Source organism: Zalophus californianus, chromosome 1, assembly GCF_009762305.2.
Source record: "Zalophus californianus isolate mZalCal1 chromosome 1, mZalCal1.pri.v2, whole genome shotgun sequence".
NCBI classification, from domain to species: Eukaryota; Metazoa; Chordata; class Mammalia; order Carnivora; family Otariidae; genus Zalophus; species Zalophus californianus.
The window spans coordinates 66,286,576-66,301,499 of NC_045595.1; the positions used below are offsets into that span (position 1 = coordinate 66,286,576).

At 47.2% G+C, this 14,924-nt stretch overlaps 1 protein-coding gene across 1 annotated transcript in view; it reads left to right on the forward strand.

The window, feature by feature from the left end:
* The window catches only part of ITGA9 (integrin subunit alpha 9), a 337,384-nt gene that overhangs the window by 158,098 nt on the left and 164,362 nt on the right, over positions 1 to 14,924 (forward strand). Inside the window, 1 exon segment of the mRNA XM_027583039.2 lies at positions 10,696 to 10,845. Coding sequence (XP_027438840.2) covers positions 10,696 to 10,845 — 150 coding nt within the window.

Genomic DNA, 14,924 nt, shown 5'->3' on the forward strand with positions numbered 1-14,924 from the left:
TCACCATCCTGCTACATCTAGCTTCTCTCATCTCTTTAAGGATATTTCAGCCAACAAATTCAACATGGGATTTATTATGTGGTATCTCACATCCGCTTCCCCAGGAACAGAATCTGGGGTGGGAACTTCTGCCTGAGATTGACGGCGGCGGGGGGAGGGGGCTCTCAGAAGTGAGGGAGACAGATGGGGGCAGGGAAATGTTGGGTTAAGGATGTGGTCTCTGGAGAAGCTGAGCCTCAGCCTGGTCCCACGAGGGAGCCACAGACTCTGAATCGTACCATGGAGCTCATCCATCCAGAGGCCAGCGGGATGGGCTGTTTGACTTCTGCGTCAGCCAGCCAGGGGAGTGGGGCACATTTTAGTTTTCGGTGATACATAAAAAGTTACAGATTGAGCAGCTTAAAACAATACCCATTTATCATCTCGCAGTTGGGAGATCCCTTTTGATACGATACTTTAAAACAGTGATTTTTTTTTTTTTTTTTAGCACTGCCAGACCCAACGAAACACCCACCCCTTTTATAATATTTTACAACATCCCTATAATCATTAAAAGAAACAGAGGTCAAAGCTGATGTGGGATGAGCTGCCTTGGGAGTCTGATTTCTGTCCCTTGGCAGTAGAGACAGGCACGAGGGTTAGTCCTGACATCATGCACCCAGTGCTGGTCACGCAGGCCAGAGCGCGAACAAGGAGGAATTTGCCACCTGCAGACCAGCATCCCCTGGGAGCTTGCAGGACCTGACTGGGTCACTTTCGAGACCATTCACAGCTCTCAGAATGCTGCCTTGTCTGCCACATTTCCCTCCTGGTAAGAGACTGGGATCCACAGGACCCACAGAGCTGTGGGATGCATTCCTCCTGACCACGGTTCAAAGACTTCCCTGACCAGAGCCCCCCTCTTTGCTCTGACTGCTGCATTCATACTCCTTCACAGAATCTAGGGGTGCAGAAGAAGGGGTCCTGGCCCTTTGATCTCAGTGAGTCTCTTCACTTCTTGGCCCTTGGTATTTTCATCTCTTTCGTGAAGGGGGCATAGGATTCCCTTTGGGTATGGCAGGGGGTTGAGGGTAGATGTTGAACAAGCAGGGACTGTCTCTCCCTATGTCCAAGTCCACATTTTGTGTGTTGTGTGTATATATAGAAGTATGTCTGCTGCCACAACTTTTGTAACCCTGAGTTACGATGTAGGTCAGGTTCCTGGATGAAGAGCTTGAGATATGAATTTACTTGTATAGGATTTATTGAGGGGGCGCTCTCAGCAAAGGGCAATGAGGACGGTGGGGGGGGGGCGGGGGAGGGGGTTGTCCCAGCTGGAGACCAGCCTCAGCCTGATCCTGTGGAGGAGCTCTGGGGAATGAAGCACAACACAAAGTTGTCCTACCTTTTAGTGAGGAGTCTCCCCTTTTATACCCCTGTGGCAGTCAGTCATTGCCAGTGAGGAGGAGTGGGGGCATTAAACCTGTTTCATAACGTGGCTCTCTCTGAACCAAGGACGTTCCTCTGTAAGAGGTAGCTGTGAGCTAATGACAGCTGACATGCAGCTGGGAGATGGGTGCACCAGCCCCAGAAAGGGCCTGTCCTCCTCCCTTTCCATCCCCCGTCAGTCCGTTAGATCACCTCCGTGGTTCTTATTCCCAAGGCTGGCTTACCAAATTCATGACAGTCCCCATGGCCCATAGAATTTCAAGGTCCTGTAACCTGGTTCCGGCCTACTTTCGCTCGCTGTCTGCAAGCCCCTCCCTGCCCCTCACCCTGTGATCTTGCCCCGCAGCCCCTTCTCCGGTGGTGCCCATGGTGATACCATAACGCAGGTGCCACTGGCTTTAACTGAGTACCAGGAGCTCTCCATGGTGCTCGATGTGTATGGTCTCCAGCCTTCACAACAGCCGCACAGGGTCGACTGTGTCAACCCATCTTACATCTGTGAAAACAGGTTCAGAGAGATGAAGTAACCAATGTCACACAGCCTGTAAGAGATGGAGCTGGGACTGCCCCGGGCCCAGGATAGTCTCATGTCGAAGTCCTTGCTTTCCACCTGTCTGCTGCCTCCATTCCTCAGCCTGGTCTCCTAGACCTCCAGATTATCTCCACTGGCTGATACAACAGCACTCATACCCATCCCCCTATCAGCCTACTGAACTTCCAGTTCTTCCAGGCTCCCCACCTCTCCACGGACTCTTGATACTCCCACCCACACCCCATTCAGGGTCCCAAGTGATTCCCTCCCACTGGGTTCCCACAGTTCTTGGGTGGGTGCCTGTCCCTCTGCATCATGGCTTTTTGCTCACATCCTCCTGCCTACATCCTCTCTGCTTCCCTATGCCTAATACGGTGTCTGGCCCAGGCACACACAACCAAGGGTTGGGCAGAAGACAACCCAGCTGAAGTTCCTCGGGAGGGTCAACCACAATGTCTGCGCACTCACCCTTCCACCTCCCTCCCACACACGTGTCACCCCTGAGTGCCGTGTCCTGCCTACTGCTGCCACGTGCTACCCCATCAGACAAGAGCATGCTCCGTCTTGTCCAGGAGACAAGGTAGAGCTGACATCCGGTTCACCACAGCCACACTTACCACCCGGGACTTAGCTCACCCAAGAACTAGCGCTGTATTTCCTCCCTTCCCACATTGCTAACAATGTAATGACAGCTTTTCAGGCAGGAGTTGAGGAGGGGAAACATTCTCCTGATAAATGTATTATTCAGTGCTAACATGCATCCCAGTTTCAGAAACTTTACATGGGAGGTAAGGGGAAATCCTTAGCATCAAGCAAAGATAGGAGTAGAAGACAGAAAATAATCAAGTGCCAGAATGGGTCATGAGGACACTGGGGTTTGGTGGGGGAGGGGGCGTGTGGCTGGAAGGCTGGCATCCTCAAGCAACCTTGAGCTGGACCTTGAAGGGTAGAATCCTGTTTTGTAGGGAGAAGGGCATTCCAGACGTGGGAACAGCATGAGCAGGGGGCACAGCTGGTCTCAGCAGTGGGAACTGAGCAGATGAACTTGGCTCAGTTTTATCCCCGTCCTCACAAGGTTGCTTATCAGCTTAAGATGCAGAGAGAGGAGATCGACATCCCAGGGTTTTCAACTGTCTGCTGAGCCAAGTGGGTCCCTACCCTTCATCCCCATGTTTCCTTCATCTAACGGGCAGAGACCACTGAGTGGCAACACAAAGGCTGCTTTTAACTCTGGCCATCCTGGAGCATCTGTCCTGAGGTGAGGGCTGAGGCTGACACACCAATGGGATAGAGGACTGATGGCTGAGTTGATGTGGGAGAAGGGTAGTGGGGAGCAGGAAAACTTGCCTGGGTCAGCTCTGCTCATTTTGCCTTCATGGGTTACGTTTTTAGCATTTTCTTCTGTGTTAGTTTTTTATTCACCTACAAATATTTTTTAAAAGTCACTGTGGGGGCTTGGGGCTAGGAGATGGGAAGAGAGAATTAAGAGAAGAAGGGCAGGGCAGTAGATTAGAAGCCAAAGTTTGGTTTTCCCTAGGGGACACATAGACTGGAAAATCTCCATACTGGGCCAATTTCGTCTGGTGTCGTTTAGCTGACAAATGATGTGTGTAATTATCTGTGATGTAATTAACATGTCTCTTTGCAAAGAACGTTCTACAAGGATGTGACATGCTCTTAGAAGATTGTTTCTAAATGGTCCAAAGTTCTAATCCCCCACTGGCGTATTTTGGAATGCATGCAGAGAAAAAGAAACAAAACAAAAAAATCACAAAACATACAAACATACAAATCAGCTTCATAAGCCACACCTCCCCCCCCACCACCACAACATACACACAGAAACTCTCAAGAGCAAACCATTTTCCAGATATCCAGCTAGCGGTTGTTTTATCTTTAATGAGGAAAAAGCTTCGGTGGGTTATGTAATTTTCATATATAATGAATGCAAATATGTCAATTGAAGAGTCATTGATGCCTTTCTGAGCATGGATGCTTGCCAGAGAATAATACATAGCAAACTAATAATGATACCTAGTTCCATAAGATATCATGTATAGAGTAATCTGTTGTCATAATTAAAATCTCTAATTTCATCGAGAAACTTTCAGAAACAAGATGTACTGAGTTGCTCACCATTTATTTCTGCCTCTCATGACCACATTCCCGGAGTTCTTTGAATTCAGCTGTTTTTCAGAGCTCTGTCTAGTCAGTGTTTATAACTGAACTCATCCAAAGATAAAGCTTTGTCTCTTCCCAGGGTAAATTTCGTCTCATAAGACTCTTATAGTCCGTTGTGCTTTTTGTAAAGTTTTGCTTAAAATTATTTCCAGGAATTTTTCCCTCGGATTTAATTTAAGTTTTCATTTATTTTTTCAATTTATAGGACTCTAAATGAAGTCACACTTGGCCTCAGTTTTTTTCTCTCATAAAATGAGAAATCGGTTGTTGCTACATGTGGAGTTCATAATAATTCATTTTGTAATAGGGCAGTTTTTTTTTTTTTTTACAGATTTTCAGAGTTGCCAATTCAAAATTTATGATAAAAATAAGAGGCATCATTTATTGCTTGCCTACAGTGTGCTAGTCATAGTGCTAGGCTTTTGTATATTTATTAAGATTACTATATCATTATAAATATATCATCCCTCTCACTGTGGCCTCTGACATTTCTGAATAGTCCATCCTTTTTTGTCTCCGTGCTTCAATCCGGATATTTTCTGGTGACTTACTTTCTGGATCACCGGTCTTCCGCTGTGTCCAGTGTGCCTTCAGTAGACCTCCTCTGGTCTTGACCACCATCTGCATCTCTCAGCCCCAGAGTGCTGCGGAATCAACAAGTGCCTGGGAGGAAAGTTGGTGTCAGATGTCAGCCTCCGGATGCCTCTTTTCTCTCTCAGATCTTGGCCTTCAAGTCCAGGCGGCCTTAGTAGCCCTTAGCTTTAAGTTTTATCTTCACAGACTCATAAGACTGCCAGAAACTCGTTCAGACACTGGGCCCTCTGAATCACCACTTCACATTCAGTTTCTTTGCTGCCAGTTCCACGCCGCTTCCAAATCCGCACACGGCTTAAGGGGCTAGTGCCGCCACATGTTGGGGTCCCCTCATTGTCCTTTCCTTCCCGTGGGGACCCTAGACTCTGAAGTCCTGCCTCTCTTTGTAGTTCTTGAATACCTTTAAACAGGTGTGTGCCTGTGCCTGCCCGTGTGTGTGTGTGTGTGTGTGTGTGTGTGTGTGTGTGTGTGTGTGTTTTAAACTGCCTGAATCACTTAACTGCTATTGTAATCTTTATGATCAGAGAGAGAAAGGAAAGCGGAAAGCATTCCACTTTCGATTCCACTTTCAGGGTTTCTCATTCCTCGGCGTACCTGAAAGGCCTCCATGGGCAGAAGTAGAGCCCTGTGTAAGGAGAAAGAGGCAGAAAGGATCCAGGGAAGGGCCAAAAAAAAAAAAAAAAATCACATGTTTGGAAAAAGAAAAAAATACCAAGGCCTCTTTAAAAAACACTTAGAGGGTTTTTCCGAAGCCAATTATCTGGCTTAATGCTAGTGGCTTCTAGTGGCTTATTTGCTGACCTTCTGTGTTATTTGCACATTTAAAGTGAGGCCAGCCCTTCCTGTTTTCATTTAGTTGACCCCTGCAGCTGCTAGTTAGCTAAGAAAGATGACAACCCTTCGTTTCTTGGGGAAAAACAGCTGAGAGGTAGGTTTCTAATTCTCGAGGCAGTTTGGGGGTGCACAGAGCTCAGGGCCCACTTAATTCAGGTCTTGGAGCAAGGATTGGAATCAAATCACCCTGGGGGAGGGTGGTGGGGTTTCCCCCACATAGGAATGCATGCCTTCTTCTGGGCAGGTAGGTGGGTTCTTATGATTTGATACTAATTATACTCACCAATGAAAATTCTGTGATTCCATAAATAAAGGAGACAAAGGCTTTGAGGCCTTGGACAACTGTCTAGACACCCCAGGCTAAAGGAGCAGAGCAACCCTGGTGGTGGGTGGCACCTGCCTGTCGTGGGCCTCCTCTGCAGGGTTTTCCATCTGAGTTACTTCTGTTTCATTTTGAGAGCAAGATGATCAGTTAGAGGGAAAAGCCCAAAGGACTCTCCCTAAGGAATGGGAGTCTGTAGGAAGGCATGTTGCTCTGAGGCCTTCACTGCCTCTTGCCAGCAGACTCTGCAAGGCCACACAGCCCTCCCTAGGGGCGCCAAGAGAATGCCTTTGCATGTGAGGTGAGCTGAGGAAGGAGGAGGTTATAGTCCAAAGGAGGGCAAAGCCCATCCCTGGGAAGATGGTTGGATGGGCTCGTGGTATAGGCAGAGGACCTATGGCGGGTCTGTACGAGCCAGTACCAGGGAAGGCTGACCCTGGACACTGGAGCAGGGGGACAGTTTTGCAGAAGACAAAAGGAAGCACTGAGGTTTAGGCCCAATCAGTATATTTGGGAAGATTCCTTGCAGAGTTAGAGTCTGGAGCCAGAAAGGAAAGTTCTGTGTTGTAACAAAGCTCAGTATGTCTACACCCAAGCTCGTTGCACACCTGTCCTTCCGTTGGTACCATGATGTGGAGTGGCATGTGTCCATGCACTCACGCAAGCTGAACACAAGGGCATCCTCCGTAACTCTTGATGGAAGAGAGATCGTCCCCATATCCAGTCCCCAAGTCCTACCACCTCTTCCTCCTAAGTCACCCTTCCGTCCCTCCCCTTTGCTCCATCAGCACTGCTGTGTCCTGGCAAAGGCCTTCACAGTCTTTCCTCTGAAGCCCTATGGCAGCTTCCATCTGTCCTGCTTCTCCCCAGGCCTGCCCGCGTCAGTCTGCTTCCATTCTACAGCTACGAGGATCTTTCTAGAACACAGCTTCCTCCAGCCTCCTGCCTGGCCTCTCTGCCTCCCATCTCACCCCTATCAGTGCCAGAAACCCGAGGGACTCTTCTCGAGCCCAGCCTCTAGCATCACCTCACCCTCCTCTCAATTCTTCCCAGCGCCCAGGATGAAGTCAGCACAACCTGTGAGTCCCCCTGAGATCCATTCTCTGCTTCAGCCTCTTCTCTCCCTAGTCCTCCCCACAAGCCCAACTTCCCTACCTTTGGGAATCACACGCAATCCACTGGACGCCCCATGTCCTCTCCACCCTGCTGGACCGGCCGTGCTTCCTGCCTGCTCTCTGGCCGATGTCCTTCTGTCTTACGGCTGAGCCTGGGGCACCTCCTCTGAGAAGCCTTCCGACCCTTTGTCCAAATCAGATGTCCTTCATTTGTGTCTCCAAAGCCTCTTCCGTTCTGTGCGTGTTGCACTAGATGGTCACTGCTTACCTGTTTCCCTAAGGGTCTTTCATATCTGTCTCCCTTAGGCCCAGCACATTGCCTGGCTTAAAGTAAGAACCCAATAAGTTTCAAGTTGAGCATATGGTAAGTTCCCTGTAAAACCTCAACCACCACAAATTCTGCCACCGCCCGGGGGGTGTTCTCCATGTGACCTCCTTCAACTTTCAGAATCAGGAGACTTCCTGTAGATTTTTCGTGCGAAAAGGTAGATTCTTTTCTCCTGGTCTGTCAAATAAGTGTTCAACGTTAGAAGCTTCAGTTCATAGCGGTGATTTTTCTTTTTTTAAAGCAGTAACATTTCAGTGATTACAGTCTGTGCCAGAAGGCTAAGCCTCCTCTATCCTAAGAAGGTCCTCCACTAATTGCAGTGTTGATCTGAGGGAAGCTTTCAAAAACGAAAAGGAAACCACTAAATGTTGCTGCTACTTTTCCTTTGCAGCTCAGATAAAACAAACACAGCGTCGGGGGGAATGTCCTCTTGGGGGTGTTGGCGCCTTTCAGCATGCTGCACCCTCTTCTGTCTCCGCCCACGGCTTGGTGTGGTTTTGGTCCCTTCTGCCCAGAGCTACCAGGACATGTAATAAGAACTGTTTTTCCAGACTTCTTCATTAAAACAGGTTCTTGCAATCAGTGCCAGAGCACAGCATCTGCACGCCTAGATGTCAGACTTCATGACTCATCCCCAGTAAGCTACACCAGTACGGTTTCCCTCCACGGTGACCCTGGCTGGAATAGCCGCAGGTTTAGGAACAGTGCTGGCATACTTGTGTGAGAAACAGCCCCCTCCCCCCGCACCCCTGCCCTGTATCCTCTTCAGTTAACAGGTGATTTTTGAGGGTGACGTCAGAACCTAAAGCAGTTGGTATAACCATTAAATAGTATTTTATGGACTTCAGGGTAAGCAGTTTTGCTTCTGGTTCTACCACTTGTTACTAGCTTTGCGGTGGAGCGTGATTTATTTGAGCTCCTGAGCCTCTGTTGCCTCATCTACGAGATGGGAGCAATAATCTTACCAGCTCCGGTGGTATGCAGATTAAGTAAAGTAACATCTTGGCCCCAGTCTCTGGAATACATGCATTTGGTAGCCAAGAAATGATGAGCTACTTCTGTCTACCCCACCCCGAGATTCAAACTTTCGCCCAAGAATAAAAACATAATGACTGACTTATTTCACTGTGAAGGATTTAAATGAAAAGGCTTAAGGTAGTCAACCTTAAAAACAAACAAACACGGAAGCACTTATTTGTAAAACCATGAAGATCGCACTGGTTTTTTATTCCCCACACCCCCAACAGTCTTTAAACTCTGCTTAGCAGAGTTAGCAAGGCAGAGGAGATCTGTTTCCCAGGAGTGTGTTTTGCTCCCAGAAAGGGCATAGGTATTAAAATCTGAAAGTCAAGAGAATTTTCTGGAAGCAGTTTATCCAAAAGGCTTCCCCATCCCTCCCCCTGGGAGAGGTCCTATATTTTAGTTATGCTGAATGATTGAATCTATTCCCCACTGAATGCTTTCCTGAACACAAAGATATATCATCTCCTGGCCACTCAGGCCCCCACCCCCAGAGTCATCTGTCCCCCCCGCTCCCCAGGTGTGGCCACATCTGGCTTCCCACCCCACAGCGCCCTGGTTCCTGTGCCGCCACCTCTCCTGGGCCGCTGTGGGACAATCCTACTCTGCCCTCCGCTGCGTGTGTCTGTTCCACAGTCGACCTTACCCTCTTTCAGAGGCAATTGCAATAGAAACAAGCAAACAAACAAACAAAAAAAAAACAAAACAGAATAAAAACCCTCTTTAACGTTGTTTAACCTGGTCTCTCCCCACCCTCCACCCACCCTCCCCAACTTGTTTGATCTCAGACCTTTTTATTTATTCCCCTCCTGAGGAACTGAGGTTCCTAGACCCCATCTTGGAGAATGCTGCTAATTTGTGGGCGGGCTGCCACCCATTCGCTTGTTAAGGTGGATTTGAGTGCAAATGTTGGTCGGTAAGGGCATCCACAGTAACCCGTCGTGTGCTAGAGTTCTGTGACTGACTGGACCATCTCCAGCGTACAAGCTAAGCGAAGAAAACAAACCACAGCATGCCACCAACTGCGATTCGCCCGCATCCGCTTACACTGGACCAATATCCAAAACCTGACAGGCGTGCCTGGCTCTGGAGAGGGGTGCTGGGTGCCAGGAGGGCTGGGAGCAGGTTCCTCACTGTGCACTGCTTGGGAACTTTAGAACTTTCTATTTTGAACACAGCTCTAATCAGCTCGAAATTCCACCAAACTTCACACAGAGAGTTGTGTGAAGTCCTCACCTCTGCTCCTGGCTCTGTGATTGACTTCTGCCCGCCTGCACAGCTTCTCTCAGTCCCTGACGGGCCTGCCGTGCTTCTCTGCTGGCTCCCTGCCCGTGACAGGTGCAGAGCAGTGGGGACTTGGCTTATTCGTGCCACATCTCAGATTTGCCCCACTCCACTTGGAAGCCCAGCTCACACAGGACGTGCTGGCCCTAACACGGGACTGCCTACCCTGTACCCCTGCCTCTAAGAGGAGACCATTACACTGGGGGACCCAGAGTCCCCAGGAGATGGTGACACCTCATACCAAAAGGCCAAGAGCTCCAGGGTTGAACAGATGCGACTCAAATCCTTATCAGCCTTGTGCCCTGGGGACCGTATCCTTGTAACTTCCTTTCCCTTTTCTGTATGATGGAGGATGAGAAGTCCTAGTTCACAGGGCTCGGGCATGTTGCTCATCTGTCTAGAACACCTGGTACAGTGCCCGGCATCTTGTAGGTGTCCATTGTCTGTTTGATTTCTTCCCTTCCTCTCCTTCCTGTTGTGACTAGCAACCTGTCGTTCATTCCTTTGGGTCTTAAAGCCCTGGGGTTTCAAAAGAAAGAACATAAGGCCAGAAATAAGACTTTCAATCCTAGCTCCACCGATACCTAACCCTGGGAAGACGATAGGCTCCTCAGTGTTGTTGGATCTCCTGCCCCAGCACAAGAGCCATATTCATCTCCGTACAAAAGACTTTTGGTCATCCAGACACCACGGATACAAAGGGTTAGCCTACAGCGTGAGTGCAGATGCTCTCCCGCCCGTCAGCTGGCTTATAAGGCTATTTGGAAGACAAGTAAGGTAATGTGTTCCATATGCTAAAGAGAGGATGATTTAGCACCACGCAAGGTAGAGTGGGGACGCCCCCGCTCATTAACAAGGTGACCTTGGACAAGACGTTCGCTGCTCTCTGCGTCAGTGACCTCATCTAAAATATGAGAGCAATAAAATCTTACCTCACAAGGGCAGGCTGTGAGGATCCTATGAGGCAATCCATGTGGAAGGTCTTGGTAAACTGTGAAATGCTCTTCACATGTCGGCCAGATTAGCAGTTCATGCGCCTGCTTGTTTATTGTTTCAGCGGCGAGTGCAGGACGTCATCAGTCCCATCGTGTTTGAAGCTGCCTACAGCCTGGGCGAGCACGTGACTGGAGAGGAGGAGAGAGAACTGCCCCCTCTAACACCAGTGCTCCGCTGGAAAAAGGGACAGAAGATTGCCCAGAAGAATCAGGTCAGATCCTTGAAGCTTATGGCCAGGGCCCAGGGTGGCAGGTGCCTGCAGCGGAGCTTGTGGCCCTGGCTGCCTGGGCACACCCCTTCTCTGCACCTCCCTTTCCTGATCTGCAAAATGATAAAATATATGGTTTGGGGGATTGCGTCTAAGAACTACGTGATTTAAACACAGTGAGGCTATTCCCAAGCCGCTATAAACTTATGACCCCTTGGAGGTCATGAACTGATTACTTGGCCCCTCAACTTGACACCTGTTCCTAGACCATTTCCAGAACTTAGGTCACATAGTAGGTGCTCACTAAATGTTTTCTTGGTGAGGGCATGAGAACGACATCTTGTAGAAGTGGTTGAGTTAGAAATTCCCAACCCAAGCATCCCTAGAGCCCAGAGCAGGGCAAGTGCTGGTGGGCCACCCATCCTGTCTGATGCTCCTCAGATTCTCGGATGTGCTGCTGTGTAGACGAACTGCAGAGCCATGTCAGGTGCAGGCCCTCCAAGTAGGAGTGAGCCCGTGAGCTGACTCGGCTGCAGTGCTGCCCGTCTGCCCTGAGCCGTCCGTGACACATGCAGCACTACTATTCCAGAAATAGGCAAAGACTCTGTGGTCCCAAGTCGGTTTTCAATCTTTCCTCAACACCCAAGATCACCACAGATCCAGGACCCTGGTGAGGGGATGGTCAGGCAAAACTGCTTTTTGGCTAAACTAGACTTCTGTGCAGGATGGGAGCAAAGCTGTGGAACCACTTGCCGGCCCCACCCTCCTGCTGACTGTGCTGAGCTTAGGGGAAAACTAGCACATCAAGTGAGCCATGCCTTGCAGATTACACTTGTGAACAAAGCCACAGAGGAGTGTTTGAGGTTTGACATGTGTGTCCAGACGTTCAATTAAGTGGTGAGATTTTTACCAAGGCATCCCAATTCTCTACCAAAGTATCTCCCACATGGTCTTGGGTCAGGTTCCCTAGAAACAGAGCCTAAGGTAGGGATTTGGGAGCACATGGGAGAAACCTAAGGAAGTGAGGAAAGTGGAAGGGACTGAGCAAGGATGTGGCCTCAGCTAGGCTAGCCCTAGCTGAGCTGGGGAACTCGGGAGCATAAATTATACCAAAGAGTTATCTTCTTGAGGCAAGGGGGCTGGCCTTTTGTGTCCCATGTTAGTCCACCATTGGCTGGCTATCCCATGTAGAAAAGGAGTGTAGGTCTCCTTGAAGGAGAGCCCCTTCAGCTTTGGATAGTTCTCTGGGGAAGGATGCAGATGTGAGCCATTAGCTGCCTACACTCACATGAGCTGGTGGCTAGGTGGCAGTTGTACAGGAATGTGGGCAGGGCTCCCAGTGCCTGCTACACACATACACACAACCTACTGGCAATGCTGACTTTTTAGATCCTTCTTTTGATTTTGAACATGAACTTCTTTCAAAATACAGGTACCCTGGAAGGGGGCCAGTATGTCCTGCTGGTTATTGACACATGGAGTAGGCTGGAGTCTCAGTGAATGAGCGTGATCAAAGCCAAAGATGCAGGGACAGATTAATATTAAAATGCCCTTCTTGGTCACTTCTCTTTCAAGATGGCCACATATGTTTATTTCACCCATTTAAATCACCCATTACAGTGATTATAGATGAGTTAATAGGGACAAGGAGGAGAACACGGTGGCGGAAGGGGCATCAGTCAGGAAGAGTCATAATTTTCTGGAGTGAGTGAAGATGGGAAGAGTGTTGGTGGGTGAACCTTATATACATAGAGGAGCTTGGTGTCCATCTATCCAGGGATCCAGAAAGGCTGCCTGGCCAAACCAGCAGTTACAGAAGGGTCCAAGAGTGACAGGTGAGACTGAAATAGGGAAGGAAGGGGGGGGTATTAAGTGAAACTTGGTAAGTGGAAGAGTTGACGTTTCACCCCTGTCCTTGTCCCTATATACTTTAGGCATGCGGAATAGCAAGCAACCAGGCATTTTTCTTCCATAAAGAATTTAATAAACTGGTTGAGATAGTGTGAGTTGGCTGGTTCCCCAGAGGAAAGCCTTACCTCTCCTGGGATTTAGAGGCTCCAGTGTAAGTGCTAGCTTCCCCTCCTACCATTCACCCAGACACATCCACAGATTATCTAATTAGTCCTTTTGCCTTATTCTTAAATACAAATGGACAGCCAGTGGTGGCAACTGCACCATTGAAATGTGGTATGTTGAAAAAGAAACAAAATAAACCACAGAATAACTGACTTAGAAGAAAATAGATTATTTAGGGAATAGAAGAGATTATGTAAATTTGAAAATCACCTTAAAATAAATACAAGGAGATTTAAGAATATATTCTGTCCGTTGGGAAATGGTTAGAATTCTATTTTTGAAGGGAAGAAACAAAAAAAGAAAAACGTTCTTAAAAATAACTATGGTTGCAGAAACAAAAATTTAATAGGATAAGAAGATGATGGTAAGAAATCCCCCAGTAAGCAGGGCTAAAAGACACATAGAAAAGATAGCTGAAAGATCAAGTTACAAGGTCCTATATTCAAGTAATAGGAATACCAGAAAAAGTAAACAGAGAAAATTTAAAAAGTTAGAAGAGAGACAATAGAATAAAATTTCCCAGAGGTAAAGGACATTATTTTTTAATTTAATGGTCTCACCAACTTACAAGCAGAATAAACCAAAAATATCCCAGACACATCATTTTGCAGGGTCTCTGCTCCTAAAATTTAAGGAAAATTCTAAATGCTTCCAGGACAGGGAGTACAGGATGGTGATAGTGGGGGATATATGTCAGCTTACAACAGAATTAGAGTCATACTAACTAGACCATCAGACTCCTGATTAGCAATATTAGAAGTCAGAATATGGTGAAATAAAGGCTTCAAATTTCTGAGAGCAAGTGATTTGAAACTAGAATTTTATACTTAGCGTGACAGTCAAGTATGAGGTCAAAATACAGTCATTTTCCAGACAAGCAAGGACCATATGGTTTACCTCCCTAGGAACCTTTCCAAGCAAATAATTCGAGATGCATCCAACAAAACAAAAGGGTAACAGCAAATTTAAAAAAATAATGGATCAATTTAGAACATAGGACCAATGAACTTTAGGAAGAATGAAGCCAGCAATAGGCAGAATAACAGAAAGTAACAAAACTTTAGGATACAGTGTAGAAGAAAAATATTTCTTCTCTAAATAAGAAAAAATAAAGGCAATCAGAAACTCTCAGAAAAATAGAAATATGGTCAATATGTCATGGTTCAAACATAGAACAAAATGTCATGGGATTTTGAGCAAGTAGAGGAGTATATGGAAGAGAAGGACTTTGATACTAGAAATATTCTCCCTTAAGTGAAAGTTGAGTATTCTAGGAGTTGAACTTTGCACTGTGGAAGACGATATGTAATCATGACACTTGTCTTGGTTCTACTGTGATCAATAATCATGTAGCCAAAGTAACATTAGCATTATTTATTGATTTTCAGTATACTATAAAATGCAAATATCCTTAAATTTGACTGTATAGAGGTAAAAATAGAATGACCAAAGTTCTCTTACTTTCTTAAATTGGTGGGTCAAAAGATATTGCAAAACTTGATGAAACAAGAAATACTACTTAAAATCACAGAAGTCATCAGTGGAGTACTGCTTCTTAAATTGTGGTTGCTCAACCAGCCATGTCAACCTCTTTTGGGATCTTGGGATAAATGGAAATTCTTGGGCCCCACCCAGACCCACTAAATCAGAAACTCATGGGCTAGGCCCCAGCAATCTGTCTTTTAACAAGCTGATCAGGTGATTCTTTTTTTTAAGATTATTTATTTATTTATTTATTTATTTATTTATTTATTTATTTGAGAGAGAGAGATAGCAAGAGACAGCACAAGTGAGGAGGAGAGGGAGAAGCAGGCTCCCTGGGGCTCGATCCCAGGACACTGGGATCATGACCTGAGCCAAAGGCAGTCACTTAATCGACTGAGCCACCCAGGCACCTCTGACCAGGTGACAGCAGCTGATGTTTCAGAACCACTGCAGGAGAGGAGCTAAGACTAATGATTTGCCTGTCAAAATTAGGAAGGCGGAGGAGAGAGAAATTCTTGTCC